Source organism: Peromyscus maniculatus, chromosome 7 (genome assembly GCF_049852395.1).
Source record: "Peromyscus maniculatus bairdii isolate BWxNUB_F1_BW_parent chromosome 7, HU_Pman_BW_mat_3.1, whole genome shotgun sequence".
In the NCBI taxonomy this organism is placed as follows: domain Eukaryota; kingdom Metazoa; phylum Chordata; class Mammalia; order Rodentia; family Cricetidae; genus Peromyscus; species Peromyscus maniculatus.
This window is the reverse complement of record NC_134858.1, coordinates 116,586,633-116,608,224: the sequence shown is the minus strand read 5'-3', so window position 1 is coordinate 116,608,224 and position 21,592 is coordinate 116,586,633. Positions and strand designations below refer to the sequence as shown.

The 21,592-nt window shown below is 49.8% G+C and overlaps 1 protein-coding gene across 2 annotated transcripts in view; it reads right to left on the bottom strand.

Annotated features, from left to right (window-relative positions):
* Ctdspl (CTD small phosphatase like) overlaps positions 1-13,224 on the bottom strand; it is a 128,204-nt gene extending 114,980 nt beyond the window's left edge. For both annotated transcript variants that reach the window (XM_042282049.2, XM_042282051.2), the window contains exon 1: positions 13,074-13,224. In XM_042282049.2, coding sequence (XP_042137983.1) covers positions 13,074-13,152 — 79 coding nt within the window. In that variant the 5' untranslated portion in view covers positions 13,153-13,224. The remainder of the gene's footprint in view (positions 1-13,073) is intronic.
* Positions 13,225-21,592: the final 8,368 nt, after the last annotated feature.

Below are 21,592 nucleotides of genomic sequence, written 5' to 3'. Positions count from 1 at the left end.
GAATAGCTCCAGTCATCAAATGTTCAGCCACTTCTCTTCAATTTTTAAAGTGCTCTACAGTACAAGGATTTGGGAACACTCTGGCAAACAGCCTTAATACAAATTATAATCACAAAGAAACCTTTCAGTTTTTTTTTTTTTTATTTGACACAGCTACTCAGAATCTGCACGCACTGTTAGGGAATTGCATAATCTTAGACACCATAAAGATGGATTTTGATTGGGCCCTGGCTCAGGAGGATTATACCATCAGTGTCTGCAGTTGGGATTCAAACATAAATGTCCACATCGCAACCTGGAGCTTCAAGGGGCTCCTGAGCCTTTGCTCTGCTATGCCTTGTTAGCACAGAGCTAGGAAGACAAGTAGTTGCTTAATTTCATGTCAAGTCACTTATGTATTCCCATTAAAAAAAAAAAACTAAATTGAAGGAGAGGAAAGACATATTTAAAGGTAAGGAGAAAAAAGTGTGTGTATGTGTGTAGGAGGTTCACATTTGAACATGTGCCGAGGCCTGAGGCTGACATTGGTAGCATCCTTGACTGCTTCTACCTTACACATTGAGGCAGGGTCCCTCAGGCTGCCGGGTTGGACAGTTTGCCCTCGGGTTCCCATGTCCCTTTAGATTGCTGGAATTAGAGGCAAGCCACCACTCCTGTTTGGCACTGACCTGGGTTCTGGGGATCAGGACTTTGGCCTTCAGGTGCTTGTTCCACTGAGCCATCTTCCCAGCCCAAGAAAGGAGATTTTTTAAAAGCCCAACACACACATACACACCCATGCCACACTCTCACCTTTAAATGTCTGATGAGTAAGGGTTTAAGACATGGACAGTAAGTTCTAAGGTCACATTATAATTTCAATATTACCCAAGAGATTTCTTTCATGGCCCTGTCCGGTATCCAGACACTACTGGCTTTGGTACTGTATCTCCTCTGGAACAATGGTGAAGGAATATTTACACACACACACACACACACACACACACACACACACACACACACACACACACACACACCTTCTGCAGTACAAAAAGGGAAAAAGCCCTTTGGTTGAGAATTAAAATGTTCTAAGGTCTGAGGTCCCTTCTGAGAACCCTCTCCTGATGTCTCAAAAGGGAGTTTTTCCTCCAACAGGGCGTGCTCCTGTGAACCATCCCAAGGCAAGTTTCTGGAGTGTCCAGACCCACTTCCAAGGCAGGCTGAGCCAGAGGCAGACTTTCACAGTCACTGGCCAGGAAGGTCTGTCTGACAGCCATGTGCACTAAATCCAGACCCACTATTCTGTGTTTACCTTAAGAAGGCATTTCTGTTTACTTAAATGGAGAGTTTCTTAACTGAGAAATAAGATTAAAGATATAAGGCTGAACATCCTCACTAACCAAACAGAATATCAGCTAAAAAACACATTTTACATAAGGACGTGGGGGGGGGACGGGAGGGGGGGACTTGGAGCTTAATTTTTATGTGAAGGTCAAAGCTTATGAATTAACCATTAACCCTTTCAAGGCTGGTCAGACTGCTGGTGTCCCAGCAGCCCTACCAATCTAGATTTGATTTTAGACTTAATTCATTCTTATCTTTTTGCTCTTTTTATTTTTATGGACAGTGTCTAACTATGTTGCCCTGGCTGGCTTGGAGCCCGCTATATTGAACAGGCCCACATCAAACGCACAGAGACCGCCTGCCTCTGCCTCCCAAGTGCTGGGATTAAAGCCTGTGCCACTACACTCAGCTAAGAATTTTTAAGATATTGAAAACACTAAGAGAAGTTGAATTTTATATTGTTCACTAGCATAATATTGAAATAAATATTTTTTAAAACATAAATATTTGGGGCTGAAGAGATAGCACAGCAACTGTGAGCACGGGCTGCTTTTGCAGAGGACCCCGGTTCTATTCCCAGCAGCCACATGCAGGCTCACAACTGCCTGTAACTCCAGTTCCAGGGACCTGACACCCTCTTCTGGCCTCTGTGGGCACCAGGCATGTAAATGGTGCACAGCCAGACATGCAGGCAAAACACCTGCACACGTAAATTAAAAATAAACAAATCTTTTTAAAAATATACATTTCTTACATGTGTGTATTTATTTCAAGGGTGGGCACACAGCACAGCACATGTGTGGAGATCAGAGGACAACTTTTGGGAGATGGTCCTCTCCTTCCACCATGTGGGTCCTGGGGATTGAACTCAGCTTGTGAGGCTGGTGGTCGGCACCTTTATCCACTGAGCCATCCCACCCACCCTTGAAATGAGCCTTTAGAAGGACAAGTTCCCCTCTCTAGTCCTTAAAGTATCTAATTTGGCTGGCAGTGGTGGTGCATGCTTGTTATCTCGGCACTGAGGTGTGAGAACGGTAAGCTCAAGGCCAACCTCCTGCACTGAGTGACACCCCAGGTCAAAAACCATTACATAATTAAAATTCAGTATTTAATTTGGCTGAGACTAAACGTTAATTGAGGATTTCCAGGAAGACAGAGTAGATACACTGACTTCCTTCCTTCCCACTGAACACAATTAACCCTCTGGACTTTGTATCAGGGACAAACAAGCCAGTCTTGAACAGCAGAGGGTAGGTAAAACAGGTAGCAACCATGAGACCTGAAGAACAATACCAGGCAGTTTCCCTGGGGACCCCGTCTGCTTCGGGGACCTGAGACCTACTGCTCAAGAAGCTGCATGTGAGAGGAAAAAAAAGCATGGCTCCAGACAAGAGTCCCAGAAAAGCCTTCTCCTTGCAACCCAGAGGTCAGACGATGAAAGCAAAATCTGGCAAGACCAAAATATTTCAGATAATAATCACTGTTTTGCAATCAAACACCACACACACACACACACACACACACACACACACACACACACACACACACACACGCCTGTGGACCTGCCCCATAAATGCCAGTAAACAGCTGAGGGCTATCAACCACGAACTCTCCTCTCCTCAGGTGTAAGGATCTGTCGCTAGCCCTGGTGGGGACAGAGAAGGCCAAGTACAGAGCAGGAAGACACTCCCCCTTCCACTTGCCTGGTATCCCAGGAGGCGTGGGAAGAGTCAGGGCTTTCGACACCCAGAGATAATGAGGCCAGTCCTTTGTAGCTTATTAAAGACCATGCGGACCCTGAACTCCCTCCTCTGCCCAGCAGATGTCAAAAGAGGAAGAAAGGAGGACTCCCCTTCTCACTGGAGCCAACTAGGAGACAGCTGAGACAGGAGGCTTAAACAAGACACAGAGTCTTGACACAACATGAAGATCTCCAGGTTTTGACTGTAATTCCCTTGTTATACCGAAACCCAGGACATCTCAAACTGAGTGAAAATGAGCAATCAGCAGATGGAAACACCAAGATAACAGAGATGATAGGCTTACTTGACAAAGACTTCAAAGCAGCCATGATAAAAATGCCTCAACAAGCAACTGAGGCACGTTGGAGACAAATGGGGAGGGGGGGTAGAAAGCCTTAGCAATGAAGAAATTCTAGAGAATAAACAGAAACTTAGAATTAAAGGCATATGGCTGGGGCCTGGGAGATGGCTCACCAGGTCAAGCACTCGCCTCACAAACAAGAAGACAAGGGTTCAGATTCCTCAGCAGCCATGTCCATTCCAGGTGGGCATGGTGATGTATTTACAATTCTGGTGCACAGGAGGTGAAGGGGGGGGGGGCTCCCTGGAGCGAGATGGCTGGCTAGATTAGAACACTTAGTGAGCTGTGAGTTCAAGTGAGGGACCCTGCCCAAGATGTAAGGTGGAGAGCAAGTGAGGAAGACAGCTGATGTCAGCCTCCCTCGTGTGCCATGTGCACACACACCACACCACACCACACCACACCACACACATAAAAGAAGTGTGATAAAGAGATGCCAGGGGATCGGTTCTGCAGCAGAGCTTGAAGAGAGAACAGCAGAGACCAGCCAGCTTGAAGAAGAGGAGACTGAAGGAAAAGACTGAGCAGAACTCGTGTTGCTTGACTGGAGGTTGGGGAGGAGGGTGGCTCAGCACTTAAGAACTTGCTGCCCTTGCACAGGACCCAGGTTCCATTTCCAGCAGCCACATGGTGGCTCACGATACTCTATACCTCCAGTTCTAGAGGGTCCTGTGCCCTCTTCAGCCCTCCACAGGCACCAGGCACACTTGTGATGCACACACACACACTCAGGCAAAACATCCATACTCATAAAATAAAAATAACTACATCTTAATAAAAAAAAAAAAAGGATCTTGGTGCTACTGGCATCTCAGGGGATAAGAATGTAGAGGGCTGGAAAAGGACTCAGGAAATAATGGCTGAAAACTTCCCAAATTTGGCAAAAGTCATAAACCCAAGAAGCAAAAGAACCGGAAATATACAAATCAAAGAAATCCATGCCAAGATGCATTATAATTAAACTAATGAAAACTAATAATCACATAGCTGCTTTGGAAAATAGCACAACAGTTTTCCTTTAAAACTAAACTCAATACTCTAACCATAGCAATCTCATCTGGGTATCTACCCAAATGAATCAAAATCTTGTCTCTACCAAAGACGTGGACACAGCTGTTCAGAGCAACCTTGCCGTCCCTCAGCAGGTGAACTATGATTAAACTGTTGTCCTTCTGCACAGCACAATGTTATTCAGCACTAAAAACAAGTGGATCTGAGGGGATGGGGAGGTAGCACTGTTGCAGAGCGTTTGCTGCGCAGGTATGAGGATCTGAGCTGATCACCAGAACCCACATTAACCCATATGGTGCCACATGCTTGTATGATCAGCTCTGGACAGGCAGAGAGGCAGATTCCTAGGATTCAGGGGCCATAGACTAGCCTAATTGGTGAGCTCCAGGCCAATGAGAGACCCTGTATCAAAACAAAGTGAACAGCTCCTGAGGAAAGACACATGATGCTGACGTCTGGTCCTTACATCCACCTGCACACACATGCAGGCACACCTATACACATGGGTGTGGGTGTGAAAGCCTGTAAAACACACACACACACACACACACACACACACACACACACACACACACACGCACACACACACACACACATAATTACAAATAAAACAAATCTTTAAAAAAAGAATCCCCCTCACCCAGAGACTAGAGAAGGAGTCAGATACCTTGGAGCTGAAGTTACAGGCATTTTGTGAACCACCAGGAATAGATGCTTGGATCCAAACTCTGGTCCTCAGAAAGAGCAGCAAGCGTTCTTAACTTCTAACCCATCTCTCTAAGCCCCCAAATTAATTTTTCAATCATGAAAAGACATGAAGAAAATCTAAATGCATTTTAAGTGAAGAAAGCCAATCTGCAGAGGCCACATGCCCTTATGCCTCCAGCCAGATGGTCTTCTGGAAAAGGCAAACCTATGGAGACAGTAGAGTCAGCGGGTGCCAGAGGCTGGGGGTTGGAAAGGATGGCTGAAGACAGGTTTTTAGAGCCGTGAAATCATCCTGTTAGATGCTGTAATGGTGGACACGTATCTCTGCACCTTTATCTAAACTCATAAAATGGACAATGGCGACAGTTGAGCCCTAGTGTGTGCTTCTTGTGCCAGGTGGTAATGACTGAGTCCGCACAGGGTCATAAAACTGCAATCACCGCACGGCTCTGGATATTGACAGAGGGGGAGGATCCCACACTTGGCGCCGGGGGCTGTGTCAAGCCTTCTGCTCAATTTGACCGTGAACCTGATACTGTTCTAAACATTAAAGTTCATTTAACAATCACATGGAACTGGATGAAAATGAAAATATCAGAATTTGTGGGGATTGCCACAGCAGTACTTAGAACGTGTGCAGCACTAAACACATTTATTAGGAAAGCAAAAAAATACCTGGGTCTCTGAACTTCTCTCCAAGAACATGGGGGTCAGGAGAGCAAAACAGACCCAAAACAAACCAAGTCGCAGAAAGAAATTATAAAAGTGAACACAGAAAATAGAGGGGTAAAAAAAAAAACAATGAACAAAGACCAAGGAAATTGAGATACCGCCAGCAAGACTGACGGAAAATAATCGGGGGCCACAAATGACCACTGCCCTCCCTGCTGCTGGTTCTGTACACATCAGGAAGACGGCAAGGGAATGAATATTACGGACGGCTCAATGCTCAGACATCTGTCAGCTTAAATCAAGAAACCCTCTCTATCACAAGTCTGCCCATATGGAAGAGATTATTTAAATGACTCTACAACTACTGAAAAAGTTGAATTTGGAGATTCAAAACTGCCCCAAAGAAATCCCCAGGCCCAGATGATTTCAGTGGAAAACTAACACATAAGTCCACACGGTTGGTTCCAGAACATAGGACAGAGAGCTCCCTGACATAGTTCACGAGGCTGATATCAAACAGGAAAAGACAACATAAGTGAAAATTAAGTAAGTGAAACTGAAGACAGTGTCACTCACAGATGGTTTATCAATACTTAGAAAAGAATTATCCAACACAAAGTTAGTTCACGAATGTCGGGTTGGGTCCATATTCAAAGTCAATATGCATTGCCATATTAACTAGCATGATTATACTCACTTAAGCAGAAAGGGCCTATGGAATATTTCAATTTCTAGAAAACCCAGGACAGAGGGAACTTCACCAATCCAATGAATCAAAAATCTAACAACTGAGCCAGGTGGTGGTGGCTCACACCTTTAATTCTGGCATGGAGGATCTCTGTGAGTTTGAGACCAGCCTGGTCTACAGAGTAAGTTCCAGGACAGCCAGGGCTACACAGAGAAACCTTGTCTCGAAACAAACAAACAAACAAAAAACCACAATCCGACAACTGATATTATAGTTATTGGTGGAAGATAAGGAGTTCATCTTCAGCTTGGGAGCTGCCGTGGTTTGAACCGGAAATGTCCCCTACAGTCTGAGGTATTAGAACACTTGGTCCCTAGCTGGGGAGGTTTAGATGGTACAGTCTGGTTGGAAGAAAGGACATCACTGGGACTGGGCTTTGACATAAAGAAAGAGTCACATGCCTACTTCCCTCACGTGGTCCAAGGTGTGAGCTCCCAACTTCCTGTTCCTGCCACCATGTCTGCTGCTCGCTGCCACATGTCCCACCAAGAGTGACTCTTACTCCTCTGGAACCAGTAAGCCCAAATCAACTCTTTCTTCTGTGGGTTGCTTTATCACAACAGAAGAGTACCCAAGACAGGAGCAAGCAAAGACATCCATCCATCCATCCTCACCAGTTACTTAATACACTAGTCCATGTTCTAGTCAGCGTGATAAAGCAAGAAAAATAAATGAAAGGCATACAGCCCCGAAGAAGAAAAATAAATGTTCTTATTTGACAAGATTGCTTATATCAAAACTTGTATGAATCCACAGAAAGGCTCATAGCAAATCAGTGAGCTGAACAAAGACACAGGATACAGGATAAGTATACAATGCCAGTTGTATGTCTGTATGCTAACGTAGAACACATGGACATCCAAATCGAGAGTCCTAACTGCTTTACAAAGAGAGCACAGTGCAACATTAATAGGATTTGTTTACTAAAAATCATACAACCCTGATCCGAGTCCACCCACGCCTGGCTTTTTACAGGTTCTGGGGACTGGAACTCACGCTCTCACGCTTGCGGAGTAACCAGCTGTGCCACCTTCACAGCCCCTGTTCTTCATCTGAACTTGCTGAAATCTGTTGGGTATATGTGCATGGTCTGTTTCTGAGTTCTGTGTCTCACTCCACACTCTTTCTCAGCCTGCATCATTTAATCTTAAAATATAATGAGTGACCACTCCCTGTCTATGAGAATGTGGTGACAGGGGCTAGGGAGATGCCTTGGTGGGTAAGAGTGCCTGCTGTACAAGTATGAGGATCAAGTTCAAATCCCCAGCACCCACCTCAAAGGTCAGAGGTGGCTGTACAAGTCTGTAACCCCAGTGCTATTGCTACTGTAACTTCTGCCTTGATAAGGTCGTTCTCAACATCTGGCTGTGAAGCCATTCAACGTCTTGCAAAATATTAACACTGCGGGGATCAGGGCAGAGGAGACAGAGGACCTCTGTGACCCTTCCCCTCCCCTCCCCTCCCCTCCCTCTTTCCTCTTCAAAGGGTCCTGACTCAGGTTAGCCTGGAATCTGTGATCTTGGTCTCAGGTATGCACCACCACACCTGGCCCTGTGTGATTTCTTGTAACAACATATGAATCTACAGTTATGTTAAATAAAAGTTTAAGTCAGGCACGGGGAATTTAAGTCTGGTGTGGAATGCACACCTTTAATCCCAGCACTGGGAAGGCAGAGGCAAGGGATCTCTGAGCTTGCGGCCAGCCTGGTCTACACAGACAGGGCTACCTGGGAAAAACCCGTCTCAACAACAACCATGACAAAAGTTTACTTTTAAAAACTTAATTAACTGGGCACGCTGATATCTGACTGCAATCCCAGCACGTAGGAGGTAAATACTAATTCTGGCTACCCGGAAAATCCCTGGGCAGCCTGAAGTTCATGAGACCCTGTCTCACATCCCCTCTACAGAATGTTAATGTGAACCTTCTTTCGATCTATCCCATCATCTGAAATGATTACTGCCTATAAGACCCTTCTCATGGCTGTAATTCTGTCAGCACCTCCAAGGTCAGAGGCTGCCAGTTACGACTCCAAGCTGCTCCTCCAAAGAACTGGGTTCAAGTCCCAGCACCTACATGGCAATGTACAACTATGTGTAAGTCCCATCTGGAACTGACTCCCTCTTCTGGCCTCTGCATGCACATGGCACACATACATACATGTAGGTAAAACACCCATACACGTGAAATAAAATTTTAAAAATGTTAAATTATATTTTACAAATGACTAAGGCCACAAACATGTATGAGGGGCAGACTCAGTACTTTGTGCCTGAATATCTGCATAAACACACTGGCCTGCAGTAATCTCCTGTAAAACTATTAGCTCACAAAACTATTAGCTGCTTAGGTAGCATTGAAATGTTCTGGATATTTCTGCATATTAATCGAGGTTTTGGGGTTTGTTTTGTTATTGTACAATTCCTTCAAATGATTTCTTTCCAAAGAGCTAGGAGAAGTTGCCTCACTTACCACTCAGCCTTCGCCCCAGAGGGAATCATCCCTGTGCATTTGCTCCTCACAGATTATTTTTTTTTGTGTGTGTGTGTATTTCTAGACATTTGTTCAGTTCTGTGTATTTGATTTTTTTAAAACAAGACAGGATCATACTGTTATGTCATTTTTGAGATTTCTCACTTTGAAATGTCTCAGAAAGTCACGTGTCTGTGTTCAGATGTAATTTAACTGTTCCATCGGCCTGGAAGCCTTTGTTCTGCAGGACTGAGGTCCCCCTGTCCAGCCTGATTCAGCTGTGGACACAGGGTGTCTGGAAATGTTGTTACTGCAGGCCATTAGGTCAGCAGCGACATCATCGCACTGTGCCTCTGGAGTGCAAAGGAGGTGACTCCTCTGTGACAGGGACATGGAGGTATAACTGACTCCGAGAACACAGGTAACTCTGGGGTCAGCCGCACCGACACCGGTCCCCTGTGTCCTCGGTTCTGCTTGAGGCTAAGGGAGGCCACATGACCCAGTTCTGGCCAATTAAACATGAACAAAAGTTGACTGAGAGTCCCTGGGAATGTCGACTCTCCAGGTAAGAGGGGGTCTCTTTTCCTGTCCTGAGGATGACTAGGGTGACCAGAGGGGTGTGCAGCCAGGATACAACATGGGGATAGGGAGCCAAGAGACTAACATCGGAGTTGCTTGATGACAGCCACGGCAGCCACCCTCCAGACACTTGTCATAAAGGAGGGGCTGGCTCAGGCCGCAGGAAGCCTGGCTTTCTGTTACTTGCAGCCAAAGCATTCCTCACACTTTAAGTATTGAATTACTGTTTAAAATGCCTGCACTCCTGGGGCTGGTTAAGAGCACTGGCTGGGGTCAGTTCCAGCACCTACATGGTGGCTCACAACCAATCATCTGTCACTCCAGTTCCAGGGGATCAAACATCCTCTTCTGGCCTCCACACGTACCAGGCACACACATGGTGTATGGACACACATGCAGGCAAAACACCCATACACGTGAAATAAAAATAAATCTTAAGGACAAGAAAAAGCTGTACTTTTTTTTTTTTTTAATTTTCTCCCAAGTCTATTGAGAGAACCCGTTTTCCTCCAAACATCTGTCGGCTTTGAACACTGGAAGTCACTTTAAATGTTTAATGACCTGGGAATGGGTAGTTCACAGACTGACCGTCGTTCAGTTTTCTTCTCCCGAGGCTTTCTCGTGCCTGTCTCTCGTCTGCTTTTCTAAGTGCTAAGAGACAGCACGGTGGGACAGCGAGGCTGACGGGACATCGTTCTTTGTAGCCTTACACTACACTATCAGCCCAGTCAAACACAGTGAAGGAAGACGCCCCGAGTGGCAGGCGAAGCCGACGGTGACAGCCATCCCCGAGTACACCACCACACGCACTGTGTCCAGAAGTAACTCAACGCGCGGCCAGCACATCAAACTCCCTTTGTAAACTACTGAAGCAAAGGCTGTGGAGCGGAGGACCACTGGTACACAGGGCACAGCCCCTCCGGCCAATCCCCAGAGCGGCTGGTCACTGCCATTCCTATCTGACAGAGTAAATCACGAGAGCAAACATTTTAAAGCCGTCCATCACTTTCATACCGCAAACACTTCCAAACATTGCAGGCCCAATATTTAAAAACAAAATGACTGTCTTAAATTATGCAAACTATGTTCCGCCTATCTAAAGATATCAACATGCTGAAGCTGGAAACACTGCTGAACCTGTTTGGTGGTTCATTATTCTAAAGAATCTGTTTCAAAATTTGATTCTCAGAAATAGACTCGAAGGTGGGAGAAGCCTGTGCTGGAGGGGGCTGGGGGAGCTGGGGGTGGGCATGATCAAGATAGAGGCATATACGTGGGGCTGTCAAAGAACAAGCCTTGGCTGTTCTGGAACTCGCTCTGTAGACCAAGCTGGCCTTGAACTCATAGAGAGCCTCCCGTCTCTGCCCCCAGCACTGGGATTAAAGATGTGCACCACCACCGCCCGGCCAAGCCAAAAATATTTTTAAAAAACAAACAATAAAAACTGATTCTCAAGTATTTTGTTATACCACATATGATCAAAATTATATTAACTTTTTGGAGTTAAAAAAAAATACCCTCATGTTAGTGAGATTTTAATGGTTTTACTAGCCAGGCACCCACCCTAGGACAGCAGGCAAGGAATTCCCCGAAGCAGTTAACAAGTAACCAATCTGACACCGAAAACAAACAAAATCCGCTGTTAAAGATATGAAAGCCTGTTCAGAGAAGCAATGTCAACAGCCGACAGCCAAGCACCTCCAGAACCACTACAAGGTCTGGCTTTTCTACAGACGACTCCGCTTCAGGAATCCCGGCACTCAGAGGACAGGGGGGTTTGCAAAAGGCCTGCTCCTGGGGTGAGGTGAGCACAGGAGGGCTCAGGTGTGACAAGCAGTCCCTAGCTGCCTGGCACAGCTCTTCCAACAAGAGCTGAGGGTTCACTCTCATAAAGTCCACAGCAGAGAGGAGCACTGGGTTCTCCAAGCTCTCCTGAGGTTTCCTTCAGAGACCTTCCCTGAGGGGACATACCCAGTCAGGGCCCCAAGAACGCCGGCCCCTATGGTGAGAAGGCCACAGAGGTGCGATCCACTGAGGCCCCAGGCAGGTGTGGGATTCACTCCATACCCTCTCGCAGGGTTTTTAAAACTCGTTTATAGGGCATAGAAGGCTTCTGGGGGAGAGTTTGAATTATTTTACATTTAGAAAACCAGTGTGTCTCCACAGGCAGTGTTTACAGTGTCCAGAGTGAGTCCCCACCTGAGGGACCTCTGGAGATGCTCTGCATCTTCCTGGCTTGCCCAGGGGTCCTGCTTGGGGAGAGGCACTGGACTGTTCCTCTTCCTGTTTCCCAGGAGGGCTGCACAGGCACAGAGGGTGGAGGAGGCAAGCACGTCCTTGGGGAGGGGAGCGAGATCCAGGTGTTTGTGCCGCACATGGCAGAGGGGCAGTGGAGCCAGAGTTAGTTGCCAGAACAAACCAAGCCAGATTGGTCAGCTCTTCAAAACAGTCTGTCCAACCTGCCGGACGCACAGCGACTCCAGGCAGTTCCGAGGGGTCAACACACCAAGAAAAAGACCAAAAAGTAAATAGAGAAAGGGACTGGGGCCAGAATATGCCCCCCACAAACCAGGTACAGCACTGCATTGCGGGCTGGGCCCCTGACCAGCTCTAACAGTTTCCAGAGTGCTGCTTAGCACCCACCCACCCACCAGAGGCTGAGACGCCAGGCCCTGGAGTTCCTCCCCAGCTGGTTGGTGGATTTGAGACAAGAGCTAAGAAGGAAGTGTGCGTGTGTGCCTGTCCGTGTGTGCTGTTGTGCGGTCAGCACTGCTCTTCTTCACTTCACACTTCCACTTGCACAACCAACTACTCTCAAGACATGGCCTGTGCACAAACAGGCACAAGCATGTGTGCACTCATGTACCCACAGGTTCTTGGTCAGGGCGGCAGATACACACACACATCCTTACAGTAGAGAGACGCCGTGCATGCACTCTGCCAGTTGGGTAGCGTAGCCACACAATCACACACACACCAACTCCACTCCAGGAGTGAACATACATACACATCCAATGCCCCCAGGCTCCGGCTCTACACACACTCCACCTCTCAGTCAGATGCATAGACCTCCACATTAGACCACAAACTCACAGCCTGTCAGCAGCAACACACACAATCTGTTAGAAGCACACGCGCCCTTACAGTCTTCCAGCTGGCCTGCGCGTACACGTAGGTGCACTCACAACCTGTCACACGCACCGCATGCACACTTAGAACAGCTCTGTGCAGTGCACACACCCGATCCCAACTTCTCGGCCGCTCCTGCACACTCACACGAGCTCCGCTGGCACGAGCACCCTCGCAGCCTCCCTCTGCTCCAGGCGCACCCCACACCCACGCACCCTCTTGGCCCGGTGCACCCCTCCCCCACGCCCGTGCGGGCGCACACTGAGAACTCCGGCGACGCGGGGCGCACTCACACCCCTCGCGGCAGCTGCCTGTGCCCCTCCTCACCTTTTTCGCCCGCGCCGGGCGACCGGGCCTCGTCCTCCTTGGGGTTGGTCACCTGGGTGATGATGGCCGGACCGTCCATGGGTGCGCGCAGCGCCGGCCGCCCGCAGGCCCGGCCCCCCGCAAGCTAGGCGCGGGGGGGCGCGCGGGGGAGCGGCGCAGGGGGCGCGCAGGGGCGCGGCGCGGTGGGGCGCTCGCCGCCGCCGCCGCCGGGGCGCGCCCGCCGCCCGGCCCCGCGCTCCGAGAGAGGAGGCCGGGGCCCGCGCCCCAGCTCCCGCCGCCGCCGCCGCCGCTGGGCTGGAGCGGCCGCCGCCTCGTCAGCATGAACCCCGGAGCCGCGCCCGGGAGAGCCGCGCTCGGGGAGGCGGAGCGGGAGGCCCGGCGCCGCGGGAAGCGCGAGCGGGCGACGGAGGGAAGGAGCGAGCGCTGAGCTAGGGCGGGAGGGCGGGAGAGAGGGAGCGCAGGAGGGAGGGAGGAAAGCGAGGAGGGCGGGCGGGTGGGTGTGTCCCGGCCCGAGGACTAGCCTCCACCGCCGCCGGCGCTGCCCGCCCGCCGGCCCGCCCGCCCCGGAGAGGGGTGCGGGGCCGAGTCGGGGGCACAGCGCGCGGGGTGTGGTCTTAGGGCCGAGGGCTGCGGCGCGCGCGGGGCACAGGGGGCCTCGGAGTAGGCGGGAGGGTGCAGTGGAGCCTGGGGGAAGGAGCGGGCTCGGCGATGGGGTGGGCCGCGGAGCGTGGAATGGACGAGCGGGGCGCGCGCGGTGGAGGCCCTGGTGCCGCGGGATCCCCGGCTGAGGCCCTGGGAGGTTTTATCCCCCCCGAGGCCAGACGCCGTGGGAGACGTTTGCAGTCGCTAGTGGGTTCCGGGCGAGGGACGTCCTGACGCTTGAACTGGGAATGGAGGGTTCCGCCAGTGGAAGCGGGGAGCGAGGCTGCAGAAGGATTCGGGCACGGAGTTGGGGTGATGTAGAGCTAGGGTGTGAGGTAAGGCCGAGCGGATGCTGGACCCGGGAGTGAGGAGGCGATGAGTGGTGCGCGGAGAGTCCGCAGACCAGGCTCGCACTGTGCAGTCTGCAGAAGCAATCGGGATGAGGATCGGTGTGTGGAACGGTGCGTCTTTGACGCTAGACCTCTAGGCACGTGGGGCTGTGGGCACCTCGGCGAGGGGCTGTGGGCACCTCTGCCGCTTGGAGGCGGAAAGGAGGATGTGGATGGGGGCTGAGGGTGGAAAGTGGCCTATGGGAGCAGAGTTGGGCCCGGTGTCCAGTACTTGGGGCGTTGGGCTGCTGCCGGCTCTGGGGTAACAGCCACCCGTTTTGGAGGGGCTGAGCCTTTCGGCGCCCTCACCTTCTTGTTCCAACTTGCAGGCCAGACTTGCATCCCTGTCAACCGGTGGGCGGGGCACTGCTGCACTGGGGGCGGGCCGTGGGCGCTCGCGCGCGCTGCTCACCAATCCCACTGCCTGGGCGGGGCTGAGAATCGTGACGTCTGGGCGGGCAGTAGAGGAAAATTTGACTCCGCCCGCTCTCCAGCCTGCGCGCGCACTTGCCTCCCGCCACCCCCGCCCCCCGCAACCCCCACCCCGCGGCGGCCTTCGGGAGGGGCGGCCCGGTGGGACTCACTCCCTTCCCCACGGGGTTGGGATCCCGGAGCTGGCCGCAGTAGTCAAGCCGTGTGAGTGTCTGCAAAGTTGGAAAGTCTGCGAGAAGCGCCTCTAGTCGAGGTGAGCCCGCAGCCCGCTGGAGTCGGGAGAGTCCCACTGTGGGAGACTGCCCCGGGGCAGGACTTCTGCGCCCGAAACACGAGCTGCTGTCTAAGGGAGTTTGGCAAGAAGTCAGCGTTTTGTTCCCAAACCCAGGCAAGTGGCATCCTGGTACTGTGCCTGGAGAAGGCGCTCAGGTGCCCTTAGGGTGTGCTCGCCCGGGAGTATGGGCTCTTCTCAGAGCACCTTGGGCACTTCAGTGAATACCTTGGGGCAGCCAAACCGTGAAGCGCGAAGTGCCCTTTTGATGAGGCAGGCGAGCCTCAACGAGTAGCCCACCCTCGGGGCATGACCTCGCTAGCCCTCGCAGGTGAGGCTCATTAAAGCCGGGTAGCACCCAGGACTTGCCGGTCTCAGCTTCTCATGCCCGTCACACATTGTGAGGAGATGCCTGGATCGTCTGAACTCACCTGAGCATGTGTTTAAGCCCTGGATTCCTTTGGCTAAGGGAAGAGGTGGGAGTCCATGAAGGGCTGTTTATGTGGATACAGGGCCACCGGAAACGGCTCCTCACATGCCGAGTCTCCTGCTTAGCTTTTTCTGTAGCAGTGATTTTCTTTAGGACCCTCCAGTAAAAGTTCTTTCCTTACCGGCCGGCATCCTCCACCATTCTCAGCTTCCTGAAATCACCTGCAAGTCCCTCAACCCGCACCCCACCATTTCACCCATTCACCCTTCCTTCCTTTCTAAATTTATTGTTTGAATATTTTGTGTATGTATACACTGTGTCTTGATCAACTCATCCCCCAACTCCCCTCAGCAGCCCCATTACATCTCCCGTCCAGTTTCATGTCCTGTTATAATTATTCATTTGACCTACTGATTGTTTTCAGCCTGAGCACATGGATGTGGGATCATTCACGGAGGCACGGGGAACTCACCAGTGGTTACCCTTCTCAAGAAAAGTGACTCTTCTGTCCCAGCAGCCATCAACTGCCAGTAGCTTTTGTTGTGGGGCCCCTGCAGGCCCTCCCCACTCATTGTTGGCATTCTTGCCTGGCCTGATCTTGTGCAGGCAACCACAACTGCCTTGGGGTCATTGTGAAAGGGAAACATTTCATAGCTCAATCCCCTGTCTTGCTTTTACACTCTTTCTGCCTCCTTTTCCAGATGTTCCCTGAGCCTTGGTGCGGGGGTGGTGGTGATGGTGATGGGATGGGGTGTGTGTGCGGGGGTGGGGGGGCGGTGTTGGTGGAGATGGGTGGTGTTGGGGGTGTTGATGGAGATGGGTGGTGTGTGGGTGGTGTTGGTGGAGATGGGTGGTGTGTGGGTGGTGTTGGTGGAAATGGGTGGTGTGTGGGGTGGAGATGGGTGGTGTGGGGGGTGTTGATGGAGATGGGTGGTGGTGGTGTGGGGGGTGTTGATGGAGATGGGTGGTGGTGTGGGGGGGTGTTGATGGAGATGGGTGGTGTGGGGGGTGTTGATGGAGATGGGTGGTGTGGGGGGTGTTGATGGAGATGGGTGGTGTGGGGGGGTGTTGATGGAGATGGGTGGTGTGGGGGGGTGTTGATGGAGATGGGTGGTGTGGGGGGTGTTGATGGACATGGGTGGTGTGTGTGTGTGGTGTTGATGGAGATGGGTGGTGTGTGTGTGTGGTGTTGATGGAGATAGGTGGTGTGGGGGGGTGTTGATGGAGATGGGTGGTGTGTGTGGGGGGTGTTGATGGAGATGGGTGGTGTGTGGGGGGTGTTGGTGGAGATGGGTGGTGTGGGGGGGTGTTGATGGACATGGGTGGTGTGGGGGGTGTTGATGGAGATGGGTGGTGTGTGTGTGTGGTGTTGATGGAGATAGGTGGTGTGGGGGGGTGTTGATGGAGATAGGTGGTGTGTGTGTGTGGTGTTGATGGAGATGGGTGGTGTGTGTGTGGTGTTGATGGAGATGGGTGGTGTGGGGGGTATTGGTGGAGATGGGTGGTGTGGGGGGGTGTTGATGGAGATGGGTGGTGTGGGGGGTATTGGTGGAGATGGGTGGTGTGTGGGGGGTGTTGATGGAGATAGGTGGTGTGTGTGTGGTGTGTTGATGGAGATGGGTGGTGTGTGTGTGGTGTTGATGGAGATGGGTGGTGTGGGGGGTGTTGATGGAGATGGGTGGTGTGGGGGGTATTGGTGGAGATGGGTGGTGTGGGGGGGTGTTGATGGACATGGGTGGTGTGGGGGGGTGTTGATGGAGATGGGTGGTGTGGGGGGGTGTTGATGGAGATAGGTGGTGTGTGTGTGGTGTGTTGATGGAGATGGGTGGTGTGTGTGTGGTGTTGATGGAGATGGGTGGTGTGGGGGGGTGTTGATGGAGATGGGTGGTGTGTGTGTGGTGTGTTGATGGGGATGGGTGGTGTGTGTGTGGTGTGTTGATGGGGATGGGTGGTGTGTGTGGGGGGTGTTGATGGAGATGGGTGGTGTGGGGGGGGTTGGTGGAGATGGGTGGTGTGGGGGGTGTTGATGGAGATGGGTGGTATGTGTGTGGTGTGTTGATGGAGATGGGTGGTGTGTGGTGGGGGGGGTGTTGATGGAGATGGGTGGTGTGTGGGGGGTGTTGATGGAGATGGCGCAGATGTGCCTGAGCACTCAGTTACTTGTTCTGGGCACTTTGAATGGTAATCCAGCTCCTCATGGACCACTGCCCACTGCAGATAGTGAGCCTTTTCCCCATCAAGGCTGGGAGCATCACAAATCCTGCATCTGTCCGGGAGGAAGAACTCAGCTTTCTGTCTGTCCGTCTGTCCACTTAAGAATTCAACTTATTCATAGAAACCAAAGAAAAATGTTACCCATCATCCCATTCCCATCCTTAAATCAATCTTTCCTCCATTTCTCCTTGTCATTGCAGACCAGATTTTTATGTTGTTATAAAAACCAAACCAAACCACACGTTTAAAATGATCAGGTCGGGGCTGGAGAGGTGACTCAGTGGTTGAGAGCACTGGATGTGCTTCCAAGGAGCCGGGTTCAGTTCTCTGCACCCACATAGTGGCTCACAATCACCTGTAACTCCAGTTCTGGGGGATGTGATGCCCTCTTCTGGCTTCTGAGGGCACTGTATGCACATGGTGCACATACATATGCGCAGGCAAAGCACACATAAAACAAAAAAAATGTAAATACATTTTCCATGAGTATTTTTGTTACACACAAAATATATGGATATGTGTACACAAGGTGTAAATACAACCCACTGAGTCCATTGTGTGTGTGTGTGTGTGTGTGTGTGTGTGTGTGTGTGTGTGTGTATGGTTTCAGAAATGACCACTTGGTATTGGATAATCAATCTGGGGGCTCATCCCTGGGAGAGGCTGATTCTCCCTCTCCTAACAATCATTAGTTGCCTATAGTTCTGTGTCTAGGGACGAGACCCTGTGACATTTTTCTGCTTCTGTGTTAGTGTGTCTACTGAGAGTGCCATTGTTTTGGCATTGTGAAGCTATTTCTAGGAGTAAATTTTAAATCTAAATGTGGTGACATAACCATTATAATTATAATAAATAATTTCATAGTATCACAGAGAGACTGAGTTGATACAGCACTTTGGTTTGTGCCCACAGATTAGCCATGAGGCGAATATACAGCTACACCTTAGTTGTTACACCATATAAACAAGATGAATCAACCAATTAAACAATAGCAAATACACCAAGACAAATATGAGCAAATGCTTTTGATCTTGCAAGGGAAAAACCTAAGAGTAACAAAACCCTGAGAAACGACAAAAGATAAAATGTCCCTGGCCATTCAGCAAGCATTTATTAAGTGCCTTCTGTTCGCTAGGATCTGGTCTAGGCATTGAGGATTATGGAGCTGAGCTACCCTGCTTTCCATAGATCAGGCATGACTGTAGCTGTTCCTATTTGTGGCTCTTTTGGAATTTGAGTAAAACATCCCCAGTATCCAGAGGACAGATGGCATTCATTGGAGGTCAGCCATATCAAGACTCAGAGAGGCTCAGAAACAGTTAAAAGGATGGGTAGAAGTCATGTTTCCCTTACACACTGCCATGATATAGTACTCTTGTGATCTGGTGTGGTGGCGCACATAATTCCAGCACTGGGAGGCAGAGGCAGACAGATATCTGAGTTCAAGACCAGACTGGTCTACAGAGAGTTCCAGGATTACTGATGCTATTGAAATTATGAAGCAAAAAATATAAAGGACTGTGGTGATATATTGTGTACCCTAATAAAGCTTGCCTGAGGATCAGAGGACAGAGCCAGCCACTAGATTAGACACAGAGGTCAGGCAGTGGTGGCACACACCCTTAATCCTATCACTTGGGAGGCAGAGATCCACGTGGATCTCTGAGTTCAAGGCCACACTGAAAACAGAGCCAGGCATTGGTGGCATACACTTTTAATCCCAGTACTGGGAAGCACACACACCTTTAATCCCAGGAAGTGATGTCTGGGCAGAGAAAGGTATATAAGGCCTGAGGAAACAGGAACTAAAGCAGTTCAGCTGAGACCCATTTGGGTGAGGACTCAGAGGATTTCAGTCAGAGGATTCGTGGAGTTTGGTGAGGTAATTGATGGTGGCTGTGGTTTGCTCTGCTTCCCTGATCTTTCACCTTTCACCCCAATATCTGGCCCCAAGTATTTTTTTTTTTATTATAAGACCATCTTAGAGTTGAACAACAAAGGGCAGATCTTTGAGTATGCTTCAGACTCCCTGGAATCCTCCACAGAGATGAGCATCTCTTTTGATATGTATATTGTTGTGTTGTTTTGTTTGTTTTTTTCAAGGCAGGGTTCTGTGTAACCCTGGTTGTCCTGGAATTTGCTCTGTATACTGGCTGACCTCGAACTCAGAGATCCACCTGTCTGTGCTTCCTCAGTGCTGAGATTAAAGGTGTGTGCTACCACACCCAGCTTTATTGCTTATTCTTTTCTGGGGAGAAGGGGATGAGATTTTTTTTTCCATTTGTTTGCTTTTTGAGACAGGGTTTCTTTGTGTAGCCTTGGCTGTCCTAGAACTCGCACTGTAGACCACGTTGACCTCAAACTCACAGAGATCTGCCTGCCTCTGCCTCCCAAGTGCTGGGATTAAAGGCATGCACTACAGCCACATGGCATTCAAATTTTTTTTAATCTGTCACATTTTTGATTGAAAATGGTTAATCTAATTGCCAATGATAAATCATGTTTGTTTGATATCACTGGGTCATATATTTGCATATAGTGCAGACAAGTCTGTGTGTATATAAAAAATGCATGTCCTGTGGATGGGCATGCAAACCTGAATATTCATATCCACCACACAGATATGCCTTTCCATCTACTCACATCTAGACTCACCTGGGTAATATGAAATAACATACCTCAATCTACACAGTTCTATATGCTAATAAGCAATGCACACTTGTGCCTCATGTACCTGTGTACTCACACATACACGTGCTCACAGGTACTCAAATACATGTATTACACAGACACATATCATCCCCACACATAATTACACACGTGCATTTGCTCACTCCCGCACTCATTCCTGCCCAAGGTGTGTTTTCAATCATGGGTCCCTTTCCCTTTCTCAGCTACAGGAAGGGAGGCCAAGCCTCTGCTCTCAAGCATGTGGAGACCAACATGTACAACGTCCAGCGACTGCTACACATCAGGGGAAGGAAGCATGTGTCTGCCACTGAGGTGAGGGCACCGGGGACATGGTCTGACTCCAGACTCACACAGCGGAGTATCCTGAAGCATAAGAAAGGGCAGGGGTTGGTGGGGGATGTGGGGAGTGTGGGGAGCAATGAGCTGGAGTTCCCCAGGCGGCCCACCTCCCTCAGGAGACACAGGCAGCCTTGGGTTCCCCACCTCTGCTCTGCTGCTGGCCCGTCTTTTCTTGTGTCTCCTGGGTGCTTTAAGAACCCAGGCGGAGCCGGAGCCGGGTGTGGTGGCGCACGCCTTTAATCCCAGCACTCGGGAGGCAGAGCCAGGCGGATCTTTGTGAGTTCGAGGCCAGCCTGGGCTACCAAGTGAGCTCCAGGAAAGGCGCAAAGCTACACAGAGAAACCCTGTCTCGAAAAAACCAAAAAAAAAAAAAAAAAAAAAGAACCCAGGCGGAGGAGGCAGATTCAGTGGTGCACTGGGCCACATATTTTTTTTTTCTTCAGAGCTGAGGACTGAACACAGGTCCTTGTGCTTTCTAGGCAAGCACTCTACCACTGAGCTAAATCCTCAACCCCACGTATTCTTAATTTAGCAAAATTTTTGTTTTTTGTACATGTGCCGTATTAACCCTTTAAAGACAGCTGCTCTTCCCATCTGATAGTAGTCCTTTATCAACACAGTGAAGGGCTTTGCAAAGCACCCGAATCCAACACAAAGACAGGGACTATACTCACACTGCGTCTACAATGATGAACACAAAGAGCTGGTCAAGAAGCTCATGACCAAGGGAGAGTGTGTAAATCAGCCTAGGGGTATCCATTCTGAGAGCACAAGGAAGAGATTTTAAAAAGATTGACATTGTGTTCACTCATCTGTGCAATCTGTCTGCTTGTCCTTCTGCTTCTTAATTCTCATCTAAGTGTGCATTATATTATTCCGTGCTCTTCTTGACAAAACCAATGATAATGGCTTTGATCCTACCAAGAACATTCATATGGCAACCTCAAATGTACAGTCAGAAAAAACTTTGTTTTAGTATGTATGTTAGTACTCATCCTCCGGAGTCATATCAAATTTAAAAGTGCCTTAACACTTTTTACCTAACTGCAAAAGCAGACTATCACTCCTATCTGCTGTTAGGATCTCATATGTAATCTAAGTATTTTATAAT